Raw genomic sequence first — 18872 nt, 5'->3', positions numbered from 1 at the left:
CCATGTTCTCATCCTCATTTCGTGCGTTAAAGGGAGAAGGACAGTGGACGGAGGAGGAGGGGGGAGTAACCTCCCCTTTCTCTTTCTCTTTCTCTACTGTGGGGGCAGAGGGTGCCACTTTTTCAGACAATTTGACTTCATCTATTTTTTGCCCCTTCTTCTTTTGTTTGGGGGAGTGGCAAGCCGGCCCCCCATGCGGTGTCCGGACTGTATCCCCGCCGCGGCACAAAGTTGGCATTTGGCCGAAGCATAGCACTTTCGGGCCTTATGTCCTCTTTTCCGCACCGATAGCAATTATTGCTTCGGTCTACATTACTAGTGCAGAGTCGTTGGACGTGGCCACTTTCTAAACACTTGTATTATTATAAGGGCTTAGCGTCCAGCAGCTCTACCCTGGCCTCTGCTCACCCTACGGCCAGCTTCCCCTTCTCGGCGGCCCTCTTAGCGGCCGCCAAGGGACACTGTACCCAGAGCGATCTGGCACCGTTGGATGTGACCCTCATCTTTGCGGTCTTGACTTCAATAGGATCACACCCTCCTTCCTTCGCTACGACTTCCGCCACTTCCTCTTCCGTCGTGGCGATTTATAAATTTCGAACTCTGAGTTCCCCCATTTTTTGAGGGCGCCTAATCTTTGCCTTTTCCTTAAATAGCTCCCTCAATTTGCCAGCTAACACATCTTGGAGAGGGAATGAGGAAGCAGTTTCCCTCCCCTCATCACGGTCCGGTTGATAGACATCCCGCAGGGGTTTTAGTCAGTAAGAGTCTGACATAACCTTCGACCCCCCCAACGGGTCGAGGGTATCCATAATGGATTTCCCCTGCGTTACCAAAAAAAAGAAAGTTAACACATCTACCTGTTCTTGGCCCTTCTCCCCAGGAATTCCCAATACCAGAGAGCCCGTGACTTCCTATCTAGTATTTAATTTGGAGATTCCCAGGGCAACCTCCCCCCCGGCTGCCACGTGGTTTGCTACGCAGACGATACGTTGGTGTTGGCCGAAGGGGAGGATTGGGGAGAGGCTCGCCTCAAAGTGGAGGCAGCTCTACACTCGGTGGTGGGAACCATCAGAGACCTCGGGCTCAAAGTGGCCCCCCAGAAGACCCAGGCCATGCTCTTTCATGGACGGGGTCAGGGGAGGCCGCGACGAGCCCGGGTCCTGGTGGACGGTGTCCGCGTCCGCGTCATGTCCACGATGAAATATCTGGGCTTGACGTTGGACAGCCGGTGGGACTTCGGGCCCCATTTCAGGCGCCTAACCTCCCGGGTTCGCAAGATAGTCACGGCCTTGGCCGGCCTGACGCAGACCCAGGAGGACCCTGGATGGCGGGCACGCCGCCTATACGTGGGCGTCGTGCTCTCGGTCGCCCTATACGGGGCACCTATATGGGCGCCCCGACTCCTAGTTACCCGCCGCAATATGGACCTGCTGCATTAGGCCACGCGGCCGGTACTAGTGAGGGCGATCCGAAGGTACGCGACCGTCTCACACATGGTGGCGGCTACCCTGGCCGGCTCTCCCTCAGTGGAGCTCCTCGCCGAAGAGAGGCATCTCCTCTACTGGCGCATAAGGGAGCTCTGCGAAAGGGAGGAGGGCATATCGGCCAGGGACCTGAGGGCCTTGAAGACCCAGGCCGGTAATCGGATCCTCGACAAGTGGTCGGCCGAACTGGCCGATCTGCGAGGATTCGGTCGCCAGACGGCCGAGGCTGTCCGCCCCTGCCTAAATGAAATGGTGGGCAGGAGGGGGCGCGGACTTTCCTTCCATCTGATGCGGGTACTAACGGGGCATGGATGCTTCGGTAGGTACCTGCACGGGATAGGAAAGGAACCCACCACCGAGTGCCACCACTGCCCGGAGCCGGAGGACTCGGCGCGGCACACCCTCGTAGTATGCGAGGCGTGGAGCCAAGAGCACTGAGTCCTGGTCCGGGCGATGGGGTGCAGAGTGGAGGATCTCTCGCTCCCGCGTATGGTCCGTGCCATGTGCGGGAGCGAGGAGGCATGGGGGGCGGTAGCCTCCTTCTGCAGGGACGTTATGTCCGAGAAGGAGGCCGCCGGAGTCGAAGGCGGCGCTCCCCGGGAGATAGTAGCGGCCCCGAGGTGGCGCCGGCCGATGAGGGGCGGCAACCGGTTATCCGGAGACCTCCCACTCGGCCGCCTCGGGGCCGACTTCGGACGCGCGGGGGAGGTATCCCGGGAGGGGGGTGAAATACTCCCGCCCGCGCTCCCCCGCGCGTCGGTAGAGGATGGAAGGGGGGAGCGAAGCCCTCTGGGAAAGGGCCACGCTCCCCCCCCCGAAGTAGGTTACTTCGAAGGGGAGGGGCGGGGAGGGAGGGTAGGTATGTCCCCTCTCTCCCATAATCGTAACCGTAAGGCCAACCCGATCGGGCCTAGCCGATCGGGGCGCCGCGCCCTAACCTTGTTCTCACGGAAAAGGGGGCGCGGCACGTGGGCGTGGGGCTCAACGAATGAGCCCTGGGGCCGGGGTGTCAGGGAGGGAATGCTGGCGCAGTTCCCCTGACTCCCCCCATTTCGGTCCGACTGGTAGACATCCCGCAGAGATTTTAGGCAGTTAAGCCAGCGGCATATGGTTTTCGTGCTGGTTTGCTTGCTGGATGAAAATACTGCGATCTGATTGGTACACTTCCGAAGATGGATGGAAATGCACCAATCAGAACGCAATATTTTTATCCAGCAAGCAATCCAGCACGAAAACAAGCACCGTGTGCCGCTGGCTTAAGAATCTCACATAACCCTCTGCCCCTCCCAGGGGGCGGAGGGTACCCATGACGGGTTTCCTCTGCGTTAACAAAAGAAAAAAGATTCCCAGGGCATTGACGTCTATCTTACAAGGGGAGGACGCGTCAACTGAGAAATGATTTGGAATGAAACTTACGGAGTTAATAGTACTTGACTACTAGTAACTCATGATAATAGCATTTGATGCAATGCCTCTTCGTTTTCGAGAAAAGCGGAATAAAAAAGAGCCAACATGTGTACGAGTTAGTAAGAAGGATATTCAACGAAGCGGTGTAGCGGAACATCGGAGGTAACGGACTACCGAGTTGACGGCCCGGGTTCGATCCCTGTTGTGTTTTTTTTATTTTGTAAGCATAAAAATAAAAAAGGAAACATTAATATATAATAAAACCGTTTCTTAAATATATTAATATTTGTTAAATATATTATTAATGATTTGAATTGCAAAGAAACCGTAAATCTTATCTATAAAATATATAGTACATGAGAAAATTTTTATGTAATCATTGCATCATTATGTAATCAATAATAGGAGTAAAATACAGTAAGTTGTTATAATAATTATATCAGGTGTAGTAAAAAGAAATCCATTATTTTTGCATAAAATTGAAGGCTTTAATTACCATAGTTAGAATGATCCGATTTAGGTCAAATATGCGCCGTTTTGTTCGATAACTTGTTGCCATTTTGAAGGTAATTTCATTATGCCTCTCTCATAGAAGCCCTTGTCCCTATTGGCAAAAAATTGAGACAGTCGATTTTCACAAGCCTCTCTTGAAGCGAATTTTTCACCAGCAAAATTGTTCGCCATGGACAGGAACAGATAGTAATCACTTGGTGCCAGGTCCAGACTATAAGGTGGATGCATAAGAACCTCCCAACCAAGCTCTCGGAGCTTCTGGCGAGTCACTATCGATGTGTGTGGCCAGGCGTTGTCCTGATGGAACACAGTTCCTCTCCTATTGGCCAAAGTTGGCCACTTTTGGGCGATTGCTTCCTTCAGACGGTCCAATTGTTCACAGTACAGTTCCGAGTTAAGAGTTTTGCCGTAGGGGAGCAGCTCATAGTAGATAATTCCCTGCCAATCCCACCAAACACACAGCAAAACCTTCCTGGCCGTCAATCCTGGCTTGGCCACCGTTTCCGCCGGCTCACCGCGATTCGACCACGACCGTTTTCGCTTGATGTTGTCATAAGTGATCCACTTTTCATCACCAGTGACCAACCGCTTCAGAAATGGGTCGATTTTGTTGCGATTCAGCAGCGATTCGCAGATGGAAATTCGGTCCATGAGGTTTTTTTTCGTTAACTCGTGTGGCACCCATACATCGAGCTTCTTTTTGTATCCAGCCTTATTCAAATGGTTCCAAACGGTTTTTTGTGCAATCTTTAGCTCTTGGGCAATCGAAACAGTGCTTACATGACGGTCGGACTCGACAATGTCCATGATTTTATCGATATTTTCGACAATCGGCCTTCCAGTGAGTGGTGCATCTTTGACATCGAAATTACCGGAACGGAATCGACGAAACCAAAATTGCGCGTAATTGGCTATTACAGTATCAGGACCATAAACACTATTCACATTTTCAGCCGCCTGGCTTGCGTTTCCGCCTTTATCGAAGAAAAACTGTAAAATATAGCGTATTTTCTTTTTGCTAGTGTCCATCTTTGACGCGCGCTCAAACAAAACTGAGTCAACTAATCACAAAACTGTCAGAAAAGTTTTTTTAGTACGAAATCTCATCTTTCTAACGCTATCTAGTGGAACCCGATCGGACTTATACAACGCGAGATACAGATAACTAAAGCCATCTATTGGAAAAATAATGGATTTCTTTTTACTACACCTGATATAAAGGTGCAATATAAAGAACAGTAGTATTAAATAGGGTATTATATTCATATTATATATTCATATTATGTTTTTATGTATATAAGATATATAAGAACATACAAAAACATATGTATGTGTCTTTGTATGTTTATATATATCTTATATACATAAAAAGCATAATATGAATATATAATATGAATACAATACCCTGTTTAATACTACTGTTCTTTCAATTGCATCTTTATATAATTATTATTACAACTTAATATATTTTTACTCCTATTTCCACTGCAATTATTATATAAAAATTTTCTCATACACTATATATTTTACAGATAAAATTTACGGTTTCTTTGGAATTCAAATCATTAATAATATATTTAACAAACACTAGTATATTTAAGAAACGCAGTTTTATTATTTATTAATGTTTTCTTTTTTATTTTTATGCTTACAGCATAAAAAAACCACAACAGGGATCGAACCCGGGCCGTCAGCTCGGTAATCCATTACCTCCGATGCTCCGCTACACCGCTTCGTTGAATATCCTTCTTACTAACTCTACGTACGCTTTGTTGGTTTTTTTTAAACCGTTTTTTTTCGAAAACGGTCATTGCATCGAATGCTATTACCACGACTTATTAGTAGTCAAGTACTATTAACTCCATAAGTTTCGTTCCAAACCGTTTCTTGGTTGACGCGTCCTCCCCTTGTTAGACTTAACCTTTTTAAGCAGCTCCTTGTACGCGTCTTTCGGCGCTGTAACCGCCGCTGTTCTAGGTACTTTGCGCTTTGGTTTCGGTTTGCCATTCTTTCCTTGCTTATTATCGCCCGCAGGTTTCGACTGAGCTTCTTTGATCTTCCTCTTTTTCTCCTCTTTATTTTCCCTTCTCTTTTGTTTTCTTCCCACCACTTTCACCCAACTTTCAATTGTGTTGGAATCACTCTTTTTCGGTCCACGTTTAGGACCGAGTGGTGGAAACTTTCTGCCATCGAGGAGGGGTGGTTGTCGTTGTTGCAACTTGTTGCTCTGCTGTTGGATAGCACTCTTCGTTCCCCTCTTCTTTATCTTCCTTTTCTTCCTTTGGGAGAGGGTTTTCTCCATTAGGGTTTCCTTAGCTGATGGTCTGTTGCTGCTATTATCTTTCTGCGACCATTTTTCTATGGCAGCGAAAACCATGTTTGACACTCAGTACTCTAGCGTTTCTGTTGCTATCCCTTCTTCTTTGTTTTCTCCTTTTTCCTCCCTTATCCTTGTTTTTATCGGGATATTATCGATAATTCTGGGACCCTGCTTTACGTTGTCTCGGGCCCTGACTTTTTTCACCTCCGTTGGATGAAGCTGCCCTGATCCTGGTCTTATTAAACCAGGCTGCACCTCAATAATTCCAATGTCGACCTCCTCATCACTCTCTGCATCCACAATTGGAGATCCCCTCTTTCTTTTGGTAGGTGCATTGTTTATCTCCTCGTCCGTAACATATATAGGGGCAAGTGGAGGCTGGGGTGTTGTGACCTCCTTGTATGCCCTGAGGGACTCCTTGAGTCTCTCCATCTCTCTTTTAATCTCTTCATAAGAGTTCCTCAGCCTCTTATTCTCTTCCCTTATCTCATCCAGTATTTCATCCTTCTCTCCCACCCCTATTGTTACACGTTTTCCCAAGAGAATCGCTCCGACCATGATCACGGCTGCAGCGTCTTTTAGGACCGTAATATAGGTCCCTTTGAGATTGCCGGACCTTGTTGCGATACCTAGTACCTGTTTAGCTGCATCTAACACAGATGCAGTCAGGTTACTAGACGGCGCCTTTTCCAAATGTTGCTCTTGCTTCCTCAGCTCAATTTTATATTTCCGGTTTTCACAGAGATCGCTGAGCGACTCAGCCGGACTTTCCAAACTTTGAAGGAGGTCCTCTTCCTTTTTCTTTTCAAGAAGAGCCTTTTTCTTCGCTAAGAACGCCTTTTTCTTTTGATATTCTCTCGTGGTGGGTGGTCTCCCACGGGTGCGTAGAACTATTTCAGCGAATCGCTCTTCATCCGTTTCCCCATTTTCCTTAGTGGGGATGTCCCATTTGGACGTCTTCACTACGCTCACAGGTCTTTAATGGGATATGGATGTTGAAGACGTCCTTCTTGTAGGCGTTCTTAACCTGGATTTTTCAGGAGAGGGCGTTGATATTTTCGAAGCTCCAAGTTGTGAAGAGGTACGGGTATTTCTCCTCTCTTTTGGCATTTCTGCCGAGGAGCTGCGGGTATCTCCTCCTCTTGTCACACGGCGAGTGCCAGATCGCCTAGTGATAGTTCCTACCACCTCTTCCTTGGAACTGGAGAGAGTTTCCAGTTTCTTCTTATCCGTGTGTATTGCCAGGTCCGTCGTATTATCTTGGTTCAAATCCGTTAAAGAATTAAGCTCAGTCATTTTAGTTTAAACCCCACCACCTCATACGGATCCGTCGCCCGGGCATGCCCGCATCCCCCCGAAAGGGGAATCTCCAAGTGCCCCCAGAGAAGCGACATATGGCTCGGGCCGGCGGAATGTAACATCGCCGGCACTAGCCTTCAGCCCCCTACACACGCCTTAACCACTATTTCTGGTGGCCAGACCGCTTTCGGAGGTTCCACATCTCCGACCCTGTGGGCACCGTACGTGGCGCCGCCACGCGGGGGGCCCCATGGAAAGAGGAAGGCCACCATCGGTGTCGCACCCCACTGACGACCCCCTCCCTCATGGCGACCAGCATGCTCACGCCGCCTGAGGACCCGGCTTTAGGGCGATGCGATCGCCGTTTCTCGGGCACAGCACACAGGGTGTTCCAGTCCTGACCTTGGAATACGTCCGAGCAGCCCGGAAACTCTTCCACCCCTCGAGAACCATGAGGGTTTCCAAACCCTCATAGCGTGCAAACCCGGGTGTGGGTACCTCCCTCCGCCTGGCCGTAATGGGGACGGATGAGGGAAAGGGGTCCACCCCCTTCGGCTGCCGGAGCACCGGCGTGCAATACCTCCAAGGGTGGGGTCGGTCCTCTTAGCTGGTGCTAGGAGGGTGTTCCGACCCAGACTTCGGAATACGTCCGAGCGGCCCGGAACACCCCTCCACCCCCCAGGTACCATGAGGGGGTTACCCCCATAGTGTGCAGACCTGGATGTGAGTTCCTCCTTCCGTCCGGCCGAGGCCGAACGAATGAGGGAAAGTGGGTAAGTCCACCTTCTTCGGCTATCGGAGCACCGGCGTGCAATGCCTTGGAAGATGGGGTACTTTCCCCTTTTCGCCCTAAGGTTTCGACCCCGATCTTGGAATAAGTCCGAGCGGCCCGAAACACCCCTCCACCCCCCGTGTACCATGAGTGGGTTAGCTCTCATAGTGTGCAGACTCGGGTGTGGGTTTTTCCTTCCGCCTGGCCATGGCCAGGACAGATGAGAAAAAGAGGTCCACCCTTTTCGGCTGCCGGAGCACCGGCGTGCAATGCCTCTAAGGATGGGATCCTCTTATAGAACGCCAGAAGGTGTTCCGGCCCCGGCCTCGGAAATGTCCGGACGGCCCGGAACACCCCTCCATACTCCAGGTACCGTGGGGAGAGGAGGAACCCTCCACGGTGCGGAGACTTGGATGGGTACGTCTCTCCATCCAACCAGACCAGAACGGTTAGACCAGGGCGGGTGAGGAAGAGGTCCGTTCTCTTCAGTTACCGGAGCACCGGCGTGCAATGCCTCCAGGGGTATAATTCTCCTCCCACTCGCTCTATGACTAATCTAGTCGAGACCAGGCTGATCAACCAGCTTGATCAGGCGCTCTTGGTCCAATCTCTCCGTACAGACCACTCCGGCATGATAGGACTTGCCAGGTGCTAAAGCCCCCTCCGGCACAGCTCTGTACATCACTGGAACCTTCAAGCCCCCTCCATCACGACAAGGTGGCACCCACGGGGGGGAGTTAAGATGACCTTCACGTGGCCTTGACAACGCTATTCAAGGTTATACTGATATTGCTATGTAATGCGTTACTTGAAACCCTACAATGTTTGTTTGAAACATTTTTTCATAAAAATTATATTTTTCAATATATTTCGGAGTTCCTGTATTTTTTCCTCACCCTGTATATATGTACATACTGTTTACTAAATATGTACAGTTTGTTTACTAAAAATGTGATCGATATAACTTTTAAGTTATTTACTATAAAAAGAAAAAAAAATTACATATATACTATTCAGTCAGTACTATAACGCTTTTATATTAAGAGGTCGTCCAATTACCGCCATTGTCAATTGTTGCCTGATATCTTCTGGACATACTTTCTATCAATTTTTCAGCGTACTGTCGAAGTATAGATCGCCATATCAAACACTGCCGAGATGGTTGTTTCACCTTGTACATTTTTTCTCCACGTAACTTTATCTTCATTAATCCCCAAACATTTTCAATAGGATGTGCATCTGGTGATTGTGACGGCCGGTCTAATGTTTCGGTGTTATTTTTTTCTTTCCATTGGCAGTAAAGACGACTCCGATGTTTTTGATCGTTGTTTTCTTGCAAAATCCAGTTTCGTTTTTTATCTGGAAATCATTCTTCAGCACATGATATTAATGTCCTTTGATATATTTTAACCATCTTTTTCGCATCCAAATTCTCTGTAATTAGAGGTAAAATTCGACATCTTTGGTTACAAAAGCAGCTCCAAATATGCATCTTTGCCGGATGTTTCACGGTTCATAACCAGATATTGTGAGAAATGTGTGTGCGCGCGCGCATAGGCGTGTGGCGTGTGCGTATACGTGTGCATGTGTGTGTGTGTGTGTGTGTATGTATACAATATTTCATTTGGATAGATTTTGATGATGAAAAGTATTTGAGCTTCTATGTGTGTATATGTCTATATATGATATAATAACAAACGAAGATATACAGGATGTCCCGGAAGGAAAGGTCAATATTTCGTGGGGTTATAGAATGAGGTAATATAAGGCAAAAATGTTATATAAACATGGTGTCGTTTATTAATGGTTTCCGAGATACAGCTATGTTAAATTACATGTCGAAATTATCTAATATGAGTTGAAGTTTACTGCAATTACATTGTAATACATCTATCATAACAAATTTTCGAATATTTCGTTCCGTACTTCGATATATTTGTTACATCTTATGAGAACGTGGCAGGTTGCGCGCCGGAGGACATCTTCACGGCCCCTAATTTGGTCAACAACGGCTATTACACGTGCAATAAGTTCATCTCATGTATTCACTTTAGTTTTATACACCTCGCACTTTAACCAACCCCACAAGCAGAAATCCAAGGGAGTTAGGTCGGGTGATCTTGGTAGCCACTGTACTGTTCCATCGCGGCCGATGTGGAAACATTGCATTTAAGTGTTCTCTCACAAGATGTGTTATGAGGAGGTGCTTCGTCGTGCTGAAAATACATTGTTCTTCGTGTAGCCAGGGAAATATTTTCTAGCTATTGTGGAAGCGTATTTTGTAAAAAGTCGAGGTAACTCTGTCCTGTCATATGATTTGGAAAAACAGGAGCAATCAGCATTCCATCAATCATGCCACACCATACATTGACGGAGAAATGAACTTGGAAATTCTGTACAACAATGGCGTTAGGGTTATTTTGTGACTAACGATGGATGTTACGCGTATTATGTATGCCATTACGCGTAAATGTTGCCTCGTCAGTGAAAAATATGACAGGAATCAATTCACGATTATTCTGTAGCCACTGGCAAAAGTGTAGACGTGTGGCTCCATCTCCTTCATGGAGATTTTGTACTTGTTGCGAATGAAATGGGTACAGATGTTGGTCATGCAGTATCCGCCAGACACATGTCCGAGGAACACCAGTACGTGCAGAAACCCTTCTTGTACTAGTCGTAGGGCTCCTTTGTACCATTTGAAGTATATTTTCTTCTTCCTCAACATTTCTCTCAACGCTACGTTCAGATGTGATGTGAGCACTGAGAAGTGTACCATTTTCACGTAAGCTGTTAAACACGTTTGAGAATACTCTTCGGTCTGGAATGTGGCGCATCGGAAAACGGCCGTGATATTCTTCAACGGCTGTGGGAGCATTGCCATCACAATACCCATAAACATAAACCATATTTGCGTACTTTACATTAAAAGACACGTGCGGCATGTTTGGAGTGTGTCACAAACAGCAGGACAGATCACCAGGTGTTTTGCTAACCTTTCCAACTGATATACAGCCTGCAGCGCTCCGTTACGGTGAAAAATGAAATCCCAATGACACGCCAACTTTAAATTCCGTGTAATTTAACATAGCTGTATCTCGGAAACCAGTAATAAAGGACACCATGTTTATATAACATTTTTGGCTTATATTACCTCATTCTATACTCCCACGAAATATTGATTTTTTCTCCTGGGTCACCCTATATATATATATATATGTATACATATATACATATACAGGGTGTTAGAAAAGTATGGAATATATAGTCAAATATCTCGAAAACGAAACGTGTTTGAGAAAAATGTTTTGAACCAAAGTTGAAGGGTTTTAAAAGTTCTATTGAATGATCATATCCGTTTGACCTAGAGTGAAGGGGTCAAGGTGAAGTCAAGGCCAACATGATTTTTTTAAATAGAACATCCCATTTTTTATCACACAGTATTAAAGACGATAGTGAGACGTTTCCAGAACACTACTTGATGATTAATTTTTTTTGAGAATTGTCTGAGTTATGAGCTTTAGATTTTACGGTGCCGCCAGTATTATCCATAGGATGTACGGCGTGGAGGTTGCATGGTCGGACTTTATACCCCTGTGTGTGTATGTGTGTGTGTGTGTGTGTCAGCAGATATAAGGACCCCGCGATTCGTCACTCCCGCAGTATTTAATGACTCCAAACCCTCTCTGCTGCATGTGTGTGTGTGTGTGTGTGTGTGTGTGTGTGCGCGCGCGCGCGCGTGCGTGTGTATGTAGGCAGGTTCTTACTGAATTAAGTGTTCAAATTGTCTTCCGTCTGCTGCTTGACAATGACCTAATCGTAGATGAAATTCATTTAAAACGTTTCGTCTCATTTCTGATGAGATAAGATTTACTTGGTGCAGTATGCGTTCCCTAAGATCTGCCAAGATAGCAGGTTTCGTTGCGTACACATTGTAATAAATTATTTATAAATTGTCATTAAACTTACAAATCATTTGTAGGAGCTCATCCTTATTTTTCGATAAAGAAGGTAGCATAGACGTGATCTCCACATGTAGTATCCCTAAGAAACATATCGACAGGTTTTTGGTTATCGGATCCTTTTTTATCGAAGAAGATTAAATGCTAGATACTAGATGTAGATCGTATTCGTTATACAAGTAACAAATTACTTGTTCGTATATCAAGTCAAAATTTCTTTTGCAAACTAAGAAATTATCTTCAGTAGTCGCCAAAATGGTATTGACTGAAGGGAAAGAATTACAATATTGATGATGCGAGGATATGGTGACCGCGTTAGGTCCTTCGAACAAGTAGCGATTTTGTTTAACGATACTTATGCAGATTGTGAACTAATTTCAAAGTCTATAGTTCAAAAAACTGTCAGACGATTCAAAGAAACAGAATCTATCAAGGACCGCCCGCGGAGTGGTAGACCAAAATCAGCGACACATTTCGATAAAAGTTTGGATGTGATGCAATCATTTGTAGAAAATCCTAATTCTTCGATTAGGAAGGTAGCACAGGCGACTGAAGTTAGTACATTTTCCATTCATAAAATTATGAATGAAAATGAAAGAAAACTGGCATCCTTTCAAAATAAAATTTATTCAGGAGCTAGCGGAACGTGATTTCGGTAGAAGAAATGAGTTTTGCGATGAAATGATGCGTCGATGCGATAATGATAACACTTTTGATAATATCATTTTTTCCGACGAAGTTTCTTTCGAATTAAATAGAACGGTAAATCGTCAGAATTGCCGCTATTGGAGTGACGAGAACTCTTACTGGATGTGTGATTTCCACACACAGTATCCCCAAAAACTGAACGTGTGGGCGGGTTTTTGCGAACCTAGTATTATCGGGCCCTTCTTTATCGAAGAAAATTTAAGTGCGAACATTTATCTAGATTTATTGCGAAATCAAATAGTTCCTGCTATTGACAATTTGTTTGACGGAAATATACAAAATATTTGGTTTCAATAAGATGGTGCACCGCCACACTATGCAGTAGTAGTGCGTCAATTTTTAACTGATACTTTCCCAAACCGATGGATAGGAAGACATGGAGAAATAGAATGACCCTTTAGATCACTAGATCTTTCTCCATTGGACTACTTTTTATGGGGGTATGTTAAAAACAATGTGTACGCAACGAAACCTGCTAACTTAACTGGCAGACCTTAGGGAACGCATACTACCCCAAGTAAATCTTATCTCACCAGAAATGAGACGAAACGTTTTAAACGAATTTCATCTACGATTAGGTCATTGTCAAGTAGCAGACGGAAGACAATTTGAACACTTAATTCAGTAAAAACACGTCTACATACACATGCACGCGTACGCGCGCACGCACACACACACACATATACACACACATGCAGCAGAGAGGGTTTGGAGTCATTAAATACTGCGGGAGTGACGAACCGCGGGGTCCTTATCTCTGCTGACACACACACACACACACATACACACACACACACATACACGCATACAGGGGTGTAAAGTCCGACCATGCAATCTCCACGCGGTACAACCTGGATAATACTAATGCTGGCGGCAAATTCTAAAGCTCATAACTCAGACAATTCTCAAGAAAAATAGGTCAGCAGGTAGTGTTTTGGAAACGTCTCGCTGTCGTCTTTAACACTGTGTGATAAAAATTGAATATTCTATTTAAAGAAATCATGTTGGCCTTGATCTCACCTTGATCCCTCCACTTTAGGTCAAACGGATATGATCATTCAATAGAACTTTTAAAACCCTTCAACTTTGATTCAAAACATTTTTCTCAGAAACGTTTCGAGATATTTGACCGTTTCCAGACTTTTCTAACACCCTGTATATAATCTCTTTTTTTTGTTATAATAAAATATTACAATATTTTGTCTTCGTTTGTTCGATCTGTATTCTCGCTTCGTTTTATTCTGCTGCAAAGGTTTGTGTGTATTATTTCTAATAATATAGACATTTAATTAAGACCGTAAACTTTGATTTATCCTTTCACACTAAAATTTCCTGTTGTTTCAAATAAAACAATAATCATAGTTTCAATGCTGTTGTCTAGCCCACTGATTGCTTGCTTTTTCTTTTTGCACTTTCTATAATATTATCTATAATATTTCTATAATATTATGTATTGTACTAATGATGATGTTATTCGGATATTTGCATTTATCTCAATTTGTGATGAGCATCATTGTTACTCATTGAATTTTGAGTGAATCGAAAAGTTGAAAAACTTGAAAAATATTACGACAGAATGCACGCGCTTAACATACATAGCATTACCTCAATCCTAGTTCTCGTGACTACGCTTGTAAATTGTTAAATCTGTTGAGTATATGTCGCGATAAAGTGCTGCAGATACGTGTGTCGTCTTGGTATTCTCGTTGTATTGTTTTAAAATCTGTGTAACAGTAGCATATACAATCACGCACAGAAGGGTAAGACATATAGACATGTACTTAGTAGTGATAATACGCAAATATGTCATACCATAAGTGAGTTTTAATCAGTCTGTTAAGACTCTTCAATACTTCCGATATTGCGAATTACGATGTTAAAAGCAGTGAAACTGTCGAACAGCATACATAAATAATTCCTAATCCTCGTGTTCACATAAAAAGCTCTTTCTTTCCTTTTATCCTCTCAAACGAAAAGAATCATCCGCATTCCGAGAAAGCAGTCTTTTGCGACGAGACAGAATACCCGTCGCATAATGACTCATTCCGCTTCCGATATATCGTAACTCGAGTTCCTTCGACGCTCTTTTAATGGAACGAGGGTTTCGCCGTGGCTCACAAAAGTCCGCGTATCCCGGATTTCCCCCTTGTCATCCTTGATTTTCACGACGTTAGGAGAAGCCATTAATGTATGCCGATCGATAATACCAGACATATCACGGTATCAATGGACGTTCTTCACCGTTTGAGAATATCAACGTGAGACATGAAACTTGAGAAATGAACGTCTTCGAAGGGCGGAATAACAAAGGCAAGTTAATACTTCAAACAGTCACATTTTTCACGACGACTCGACGGAAGGGAGTTGTTCCATTTCTATAGATAAATAGATTATGCGATGACGTAATACAGTGGTAAACTCAGTAAGATAAATAATGCATAATGAAGCAAAACATAGAAACGGAGAATGATCTGCTTTCTCCAAATTTCTCCAAAGGAGAGTCGTCATATTTAATGCAATAGTCGAAAGAGAGGAAATATTGTCCTTCAAAAGCTTCGGCTCCGATCTCATGTTCGTTTATTATTTGGGATCTATCGATAACCCAATGCTTCTGTCGAGGAAAAATCAATCAGACGCAAAATTAATTTTGTCGTGCGGTTGTCCACGTCGCCTTCCTCTCTCTTTCTCTCTCCTTTTCCTCGCCCCTTTATCATTCCTTTTTCTAGCTCTCTTTTCTCGTCTCTCTTTTTCTCTCTCTCTCTCTCTCTTCTCTCTAGATCCTTGACTATGAAAAGTTACTCGTAGGAACATTAAGAAGAATTTTGGTATCTTGCAAATACACATGCGCACGCGTGCAAGCGATTAACTATAGCCGATTTATTGTATTTGATATACTTGAAAGCTATTCACTAAAATATGTAATTTCGGAACTGCAAGTAACAATGCTTATGATTCAAAACAGCGAGAAATAGCCGATAGTGTGTCATGCATCGACTCATTCTCCATTATTTCTCGTCAAGGTGCTTCGTATTCGAAGTTGTATCCGCCGAATTATCAAGGGTATTTGTATATTTTCGACTGTTTATCGTTTTTTAGTTTGGCGAAAAGTCAAGGCGTGGCATCAGGAAAAGCGGGAACCATGTAGAACGGCATCAATCGCTGAACTATATGCGCGGCTGCATAAAGCATCAAGTTTTTTATCTTTTTTTCAATATATCGTCACGTCAAAGTGTTTCGCGATTGAAATCACGCGAACCGTGCAAGGGAGCCCGTACGACGTGCACAGAACGGCGAACACGATCGATCTTTCGCATAGTTATTTGAAGTTTGGTTCGCCTAGCAGCCGAAACCTTGAACGCTGACTCGTATCTCCCAATTCCGAGTTCAGCTGCAAATGGCTCAATTAAATTTGTTCTGTCAGTTGGAGGTAAGCGATAATAAATGCATAATTCTTCTTTAATTCGAGTTCGTGGATATGTCGAAAAATTTTTGTATTAATCTTTTGCATTGAAATCATGAGCTATCATCCCATATAACACATCACTCAATAAGTTCGTAGGATGACATAAATAGCGCTACTATTGACAAATCCATATGATTTTTAGGAAGTACTAACCTTCAAATGATACGTGTCAAAATTTCATGACAATTGGATGTTTAGTTCACAAGTTACAGTGGTGGTTTTAGTGACGCACGACGTCGACTCGTTTTAGCAAGGCTTCAGTTTCGGCAATCACTTCTTCATTGGAGCCAAATCTCTTTCCCTAGAGCTTTCCCTGCTGATTTGACTCTGGAGTGTAGTGATGGATCCATGTTTCATCCATTGTCACATACCGCATCAAAAAATCCTTTTTATTGCGCTGAAACAGCTCCAAACAGCCCGCTGAATCGTCGACGCGTTGCTAAAACGAGTCGACGTCGTGCGTCACTAAAACCACTGTAACTTGTGAACTAAACGCCCGATTGTCATGAAATTTTGACACGTATCATTTGAAGGTTAGTATTTCCTAAAAATTATATGGATTTGTCAATAGTAGTGCCATTTATATGTCATCCTACGAACTTATTGAGTGATGTGTTACAGTCTGTAAAGTAAGAGCGTGCACGGGTTAATGTGTAGAAAAATTTATTTTTAATGATTTTTAAGTACATTTGTTGTACTCCATGAGAAGAAAAATGCTATACCATTAATAATGAGTCCAGTCGCCACCGGCATTGATAATTGCCTGGCATCTCCGAGGCATACTTTCCACTAAGTTGACTGCGTATTCGTTCGGTGAAGACCTCTAAATGAGATGAATTTATCGTGTCAGCTGCTTCAAAGTGCACACTCTTTTTCCTCGAAGCTTGTGCTTGAGATATGCCCATACATTTTCAATGGGATTTGCATCTGGCGATTGCGATGGCCAATCAAGTGTGACAATGCCAGACTGCTCTTTCCACTCGGTGCAAAGCCTGCTCCGGTGTTTTGGGTCGTTGTCTTCCTGTAAGATCCAGTCCTCGTTTCTTTTTTATGAAGCATCGTTCAGCAGTCGGCAACAAACACTTCTCATAAATTTTAAGCATTAAGGTCGGGTTCTGCTTAAACAAATTCACAATTCTTTTTTCCATATTCGGCGTCACTTTGCCTATCGCCACGTCCTGGCAAGTCATCGACATTTTTGATCTCCTTATATTGCTGAACTCACTTAGCGACGAACGATTTTGACTGTCCCATATATTTAGCAGCCACTGCATATGACATTTTTGGTCCTTTGGGGTGGGAACAAAGGAACACAACCTCGTAGCGCGATGTGTACTCATGGCGGTTAACGTGTTTCTCAGGTTAGAGTTCGACGCCAACAGAATCTTTTGTGACAAAGCATTCACGACAAAGATTTCATCTATCGGCTCCCAAAAAACTAGGACGATATTTGAAGCCAACTGCCATTTATGCCGTGCACGCTCTTACTTTACAGACTGTACATAGGCAGTCTGAAAAGTTCTCGACCTGACATATACATGGCATTAGAAACTGTCAAACTATAATTGTATTGGAAAGTGGCATCCCTGATATAAACCCATGTAAAATTTTATTCGGTCTGTCAACTCATTTGAGTAGCACCGGTTGAAAAAGCTTTGTGCAAGATGGATGCCGCATTTGCTAACAATTGACCAAAAACGCATTCGAATGTGTATTTTTTAAGTGTGTTTGGATCGTTTTAAGCAAAGTGAAATGGATTTCGAGCGTCGTTTCATAACTGTTGATGAAATTTGGATCCACCACTATACACCAGAGCGAAGACCTTCCGGAATCACACTTTAATGATGGTATTGAATTATTGGAAAAACGTTGGAATAAATAAATTGAAGTTTTGGGAGATTATATTGAAAAATAAAACATATTTCACAGCAAAAAAAATTTTCTTTCATTGTTAGGCCGAGAACTTTTCAGATTATTCTCGTATATAATGTTATATTTTTTTTGCAATTTGAATACGGCATTCGCGTTTCATGCACACGATTATATTACTAGGTGCGCAACTAAGTTTCCGGGTTTCACACATGGATGGCGCTAACGACACATGTAGTCGACATACATGCTGAAGTTATGTTTTTCTATAGCTTGGACATCTGTCAACAATAACCAGTCGTAATACTATTAGGTGCGCAACTAAGTTCCCGCTGTTTTTCAAGAGATGGCTCCAGTAGTAAGTGCTGGTCGATTGTGACATAACCAAAACGTCATGAACCAAGCTTAGACATATGGTAAACAAACCGCTTTGACACATTAGTGATTTTGTTTTTACGTCATATACTTTTGGTTGTGTGAAAATGTCTTATTTTGTGCCAAATAATCGTCATTTGCGGGAAGTGTTGCTTTTCTTCTTTCATTCGAAGAAATCGGCGGCTGAAGCGCATCGAGAACTCCAAAAAGTTTACGGAGATGCTGCTCTAAGTGAAACAACGTGCCGTGATTGGTTCCGTCGCTTCAAAGACGGTGATTTCGATGTTGACGACCGTTCGCGTGAAGGAAGGCCAAAAACCTTCGAAGACGCTGAATTGGAGGCATTGCTCGATGAGGATTCGTGCCAAACGCAAAAAGAGCTTGCTTTAGCATTAGAAGTTACCCACCAAGCCATTTCCAAGCGATTGCATGCGTTGGGAATGATTCAAAAACAAGGAACTTAGGTTTCTTATGATTTGAAGCCAAGAGACATTGAGCGTCGTTTTTTCGTCTGTGAACAACTGTTCCAGCGGCAAAAAAGGAAGGGTTTTCTTCATCGCATCGTTACGGGTGATGAAAAATGGATTCATTACAGCAACCCAAAAAGAACAAAATCATGGGGACTGCCCGGTCATGCTTCTACGTCGTCGGCTCGGCCGAATATTCACGCTGCGAAGGTTTTGCTGTGTATTTGGTGGGA

General features: G+C 44.0%; 1 protein-coding gene across 1 annotated transcript; it reads right to left on the bottom strand.

Annotated features, from left to right (window-relative positions):
- Positions 1-4608: 4608 nt before the first annotated feature.
- Positions 4609-5781, bottom strand: LOC112588835 (chromodomain-helicase-DNA-binding protein 2-like). The gene is made up of 2 exons (XM_025299992.1): positions 5326-5781; positions 4609-4614 (listed from the first exon to the last, which is right to left on the bottom strand). Exons 1-2 carry the CDS (start codon positions 5779-5781, stop codon positions 4609-4611), a joined length of 462 nt encoding a protein of 153 aa, XP_025155777.1.
- Positions 5782-18872: the final 13091 nt, after the last annotated feature.

The sequence above is a fragment of the Harpegnathos saltator genome, unplaced genomic scaffold (genome assembly GCF_003227715.2).
Source record: "Harpegnathos saltator strain DR-91 unplaced genomic scaffold, Hsal_v8.6 scaffold312, whole genome shotgun sequence".
In the NCBI taxonomy this organism is placed as follows: domain Eukaryota; kingdom Metazoa; phylum Arthropoda; class Insecta; order Hymenoptera; family Formicidae; genus Harpegnathos; species Harpegnathos saltator.
This window is presented reverse-complemented; position numbering and strand designations above follow the sequence as displayed.

Bases quoted from the DNA above. Each gene is read 5' to 3' on its own strand.
- LOC112588835 (XM_025299992.1), bottom strand. From the start codon at position 5,781: ATGGTTTTCGCTGCCATAGAAAAATGGTCGCAGAAAGATAATAGCAGC.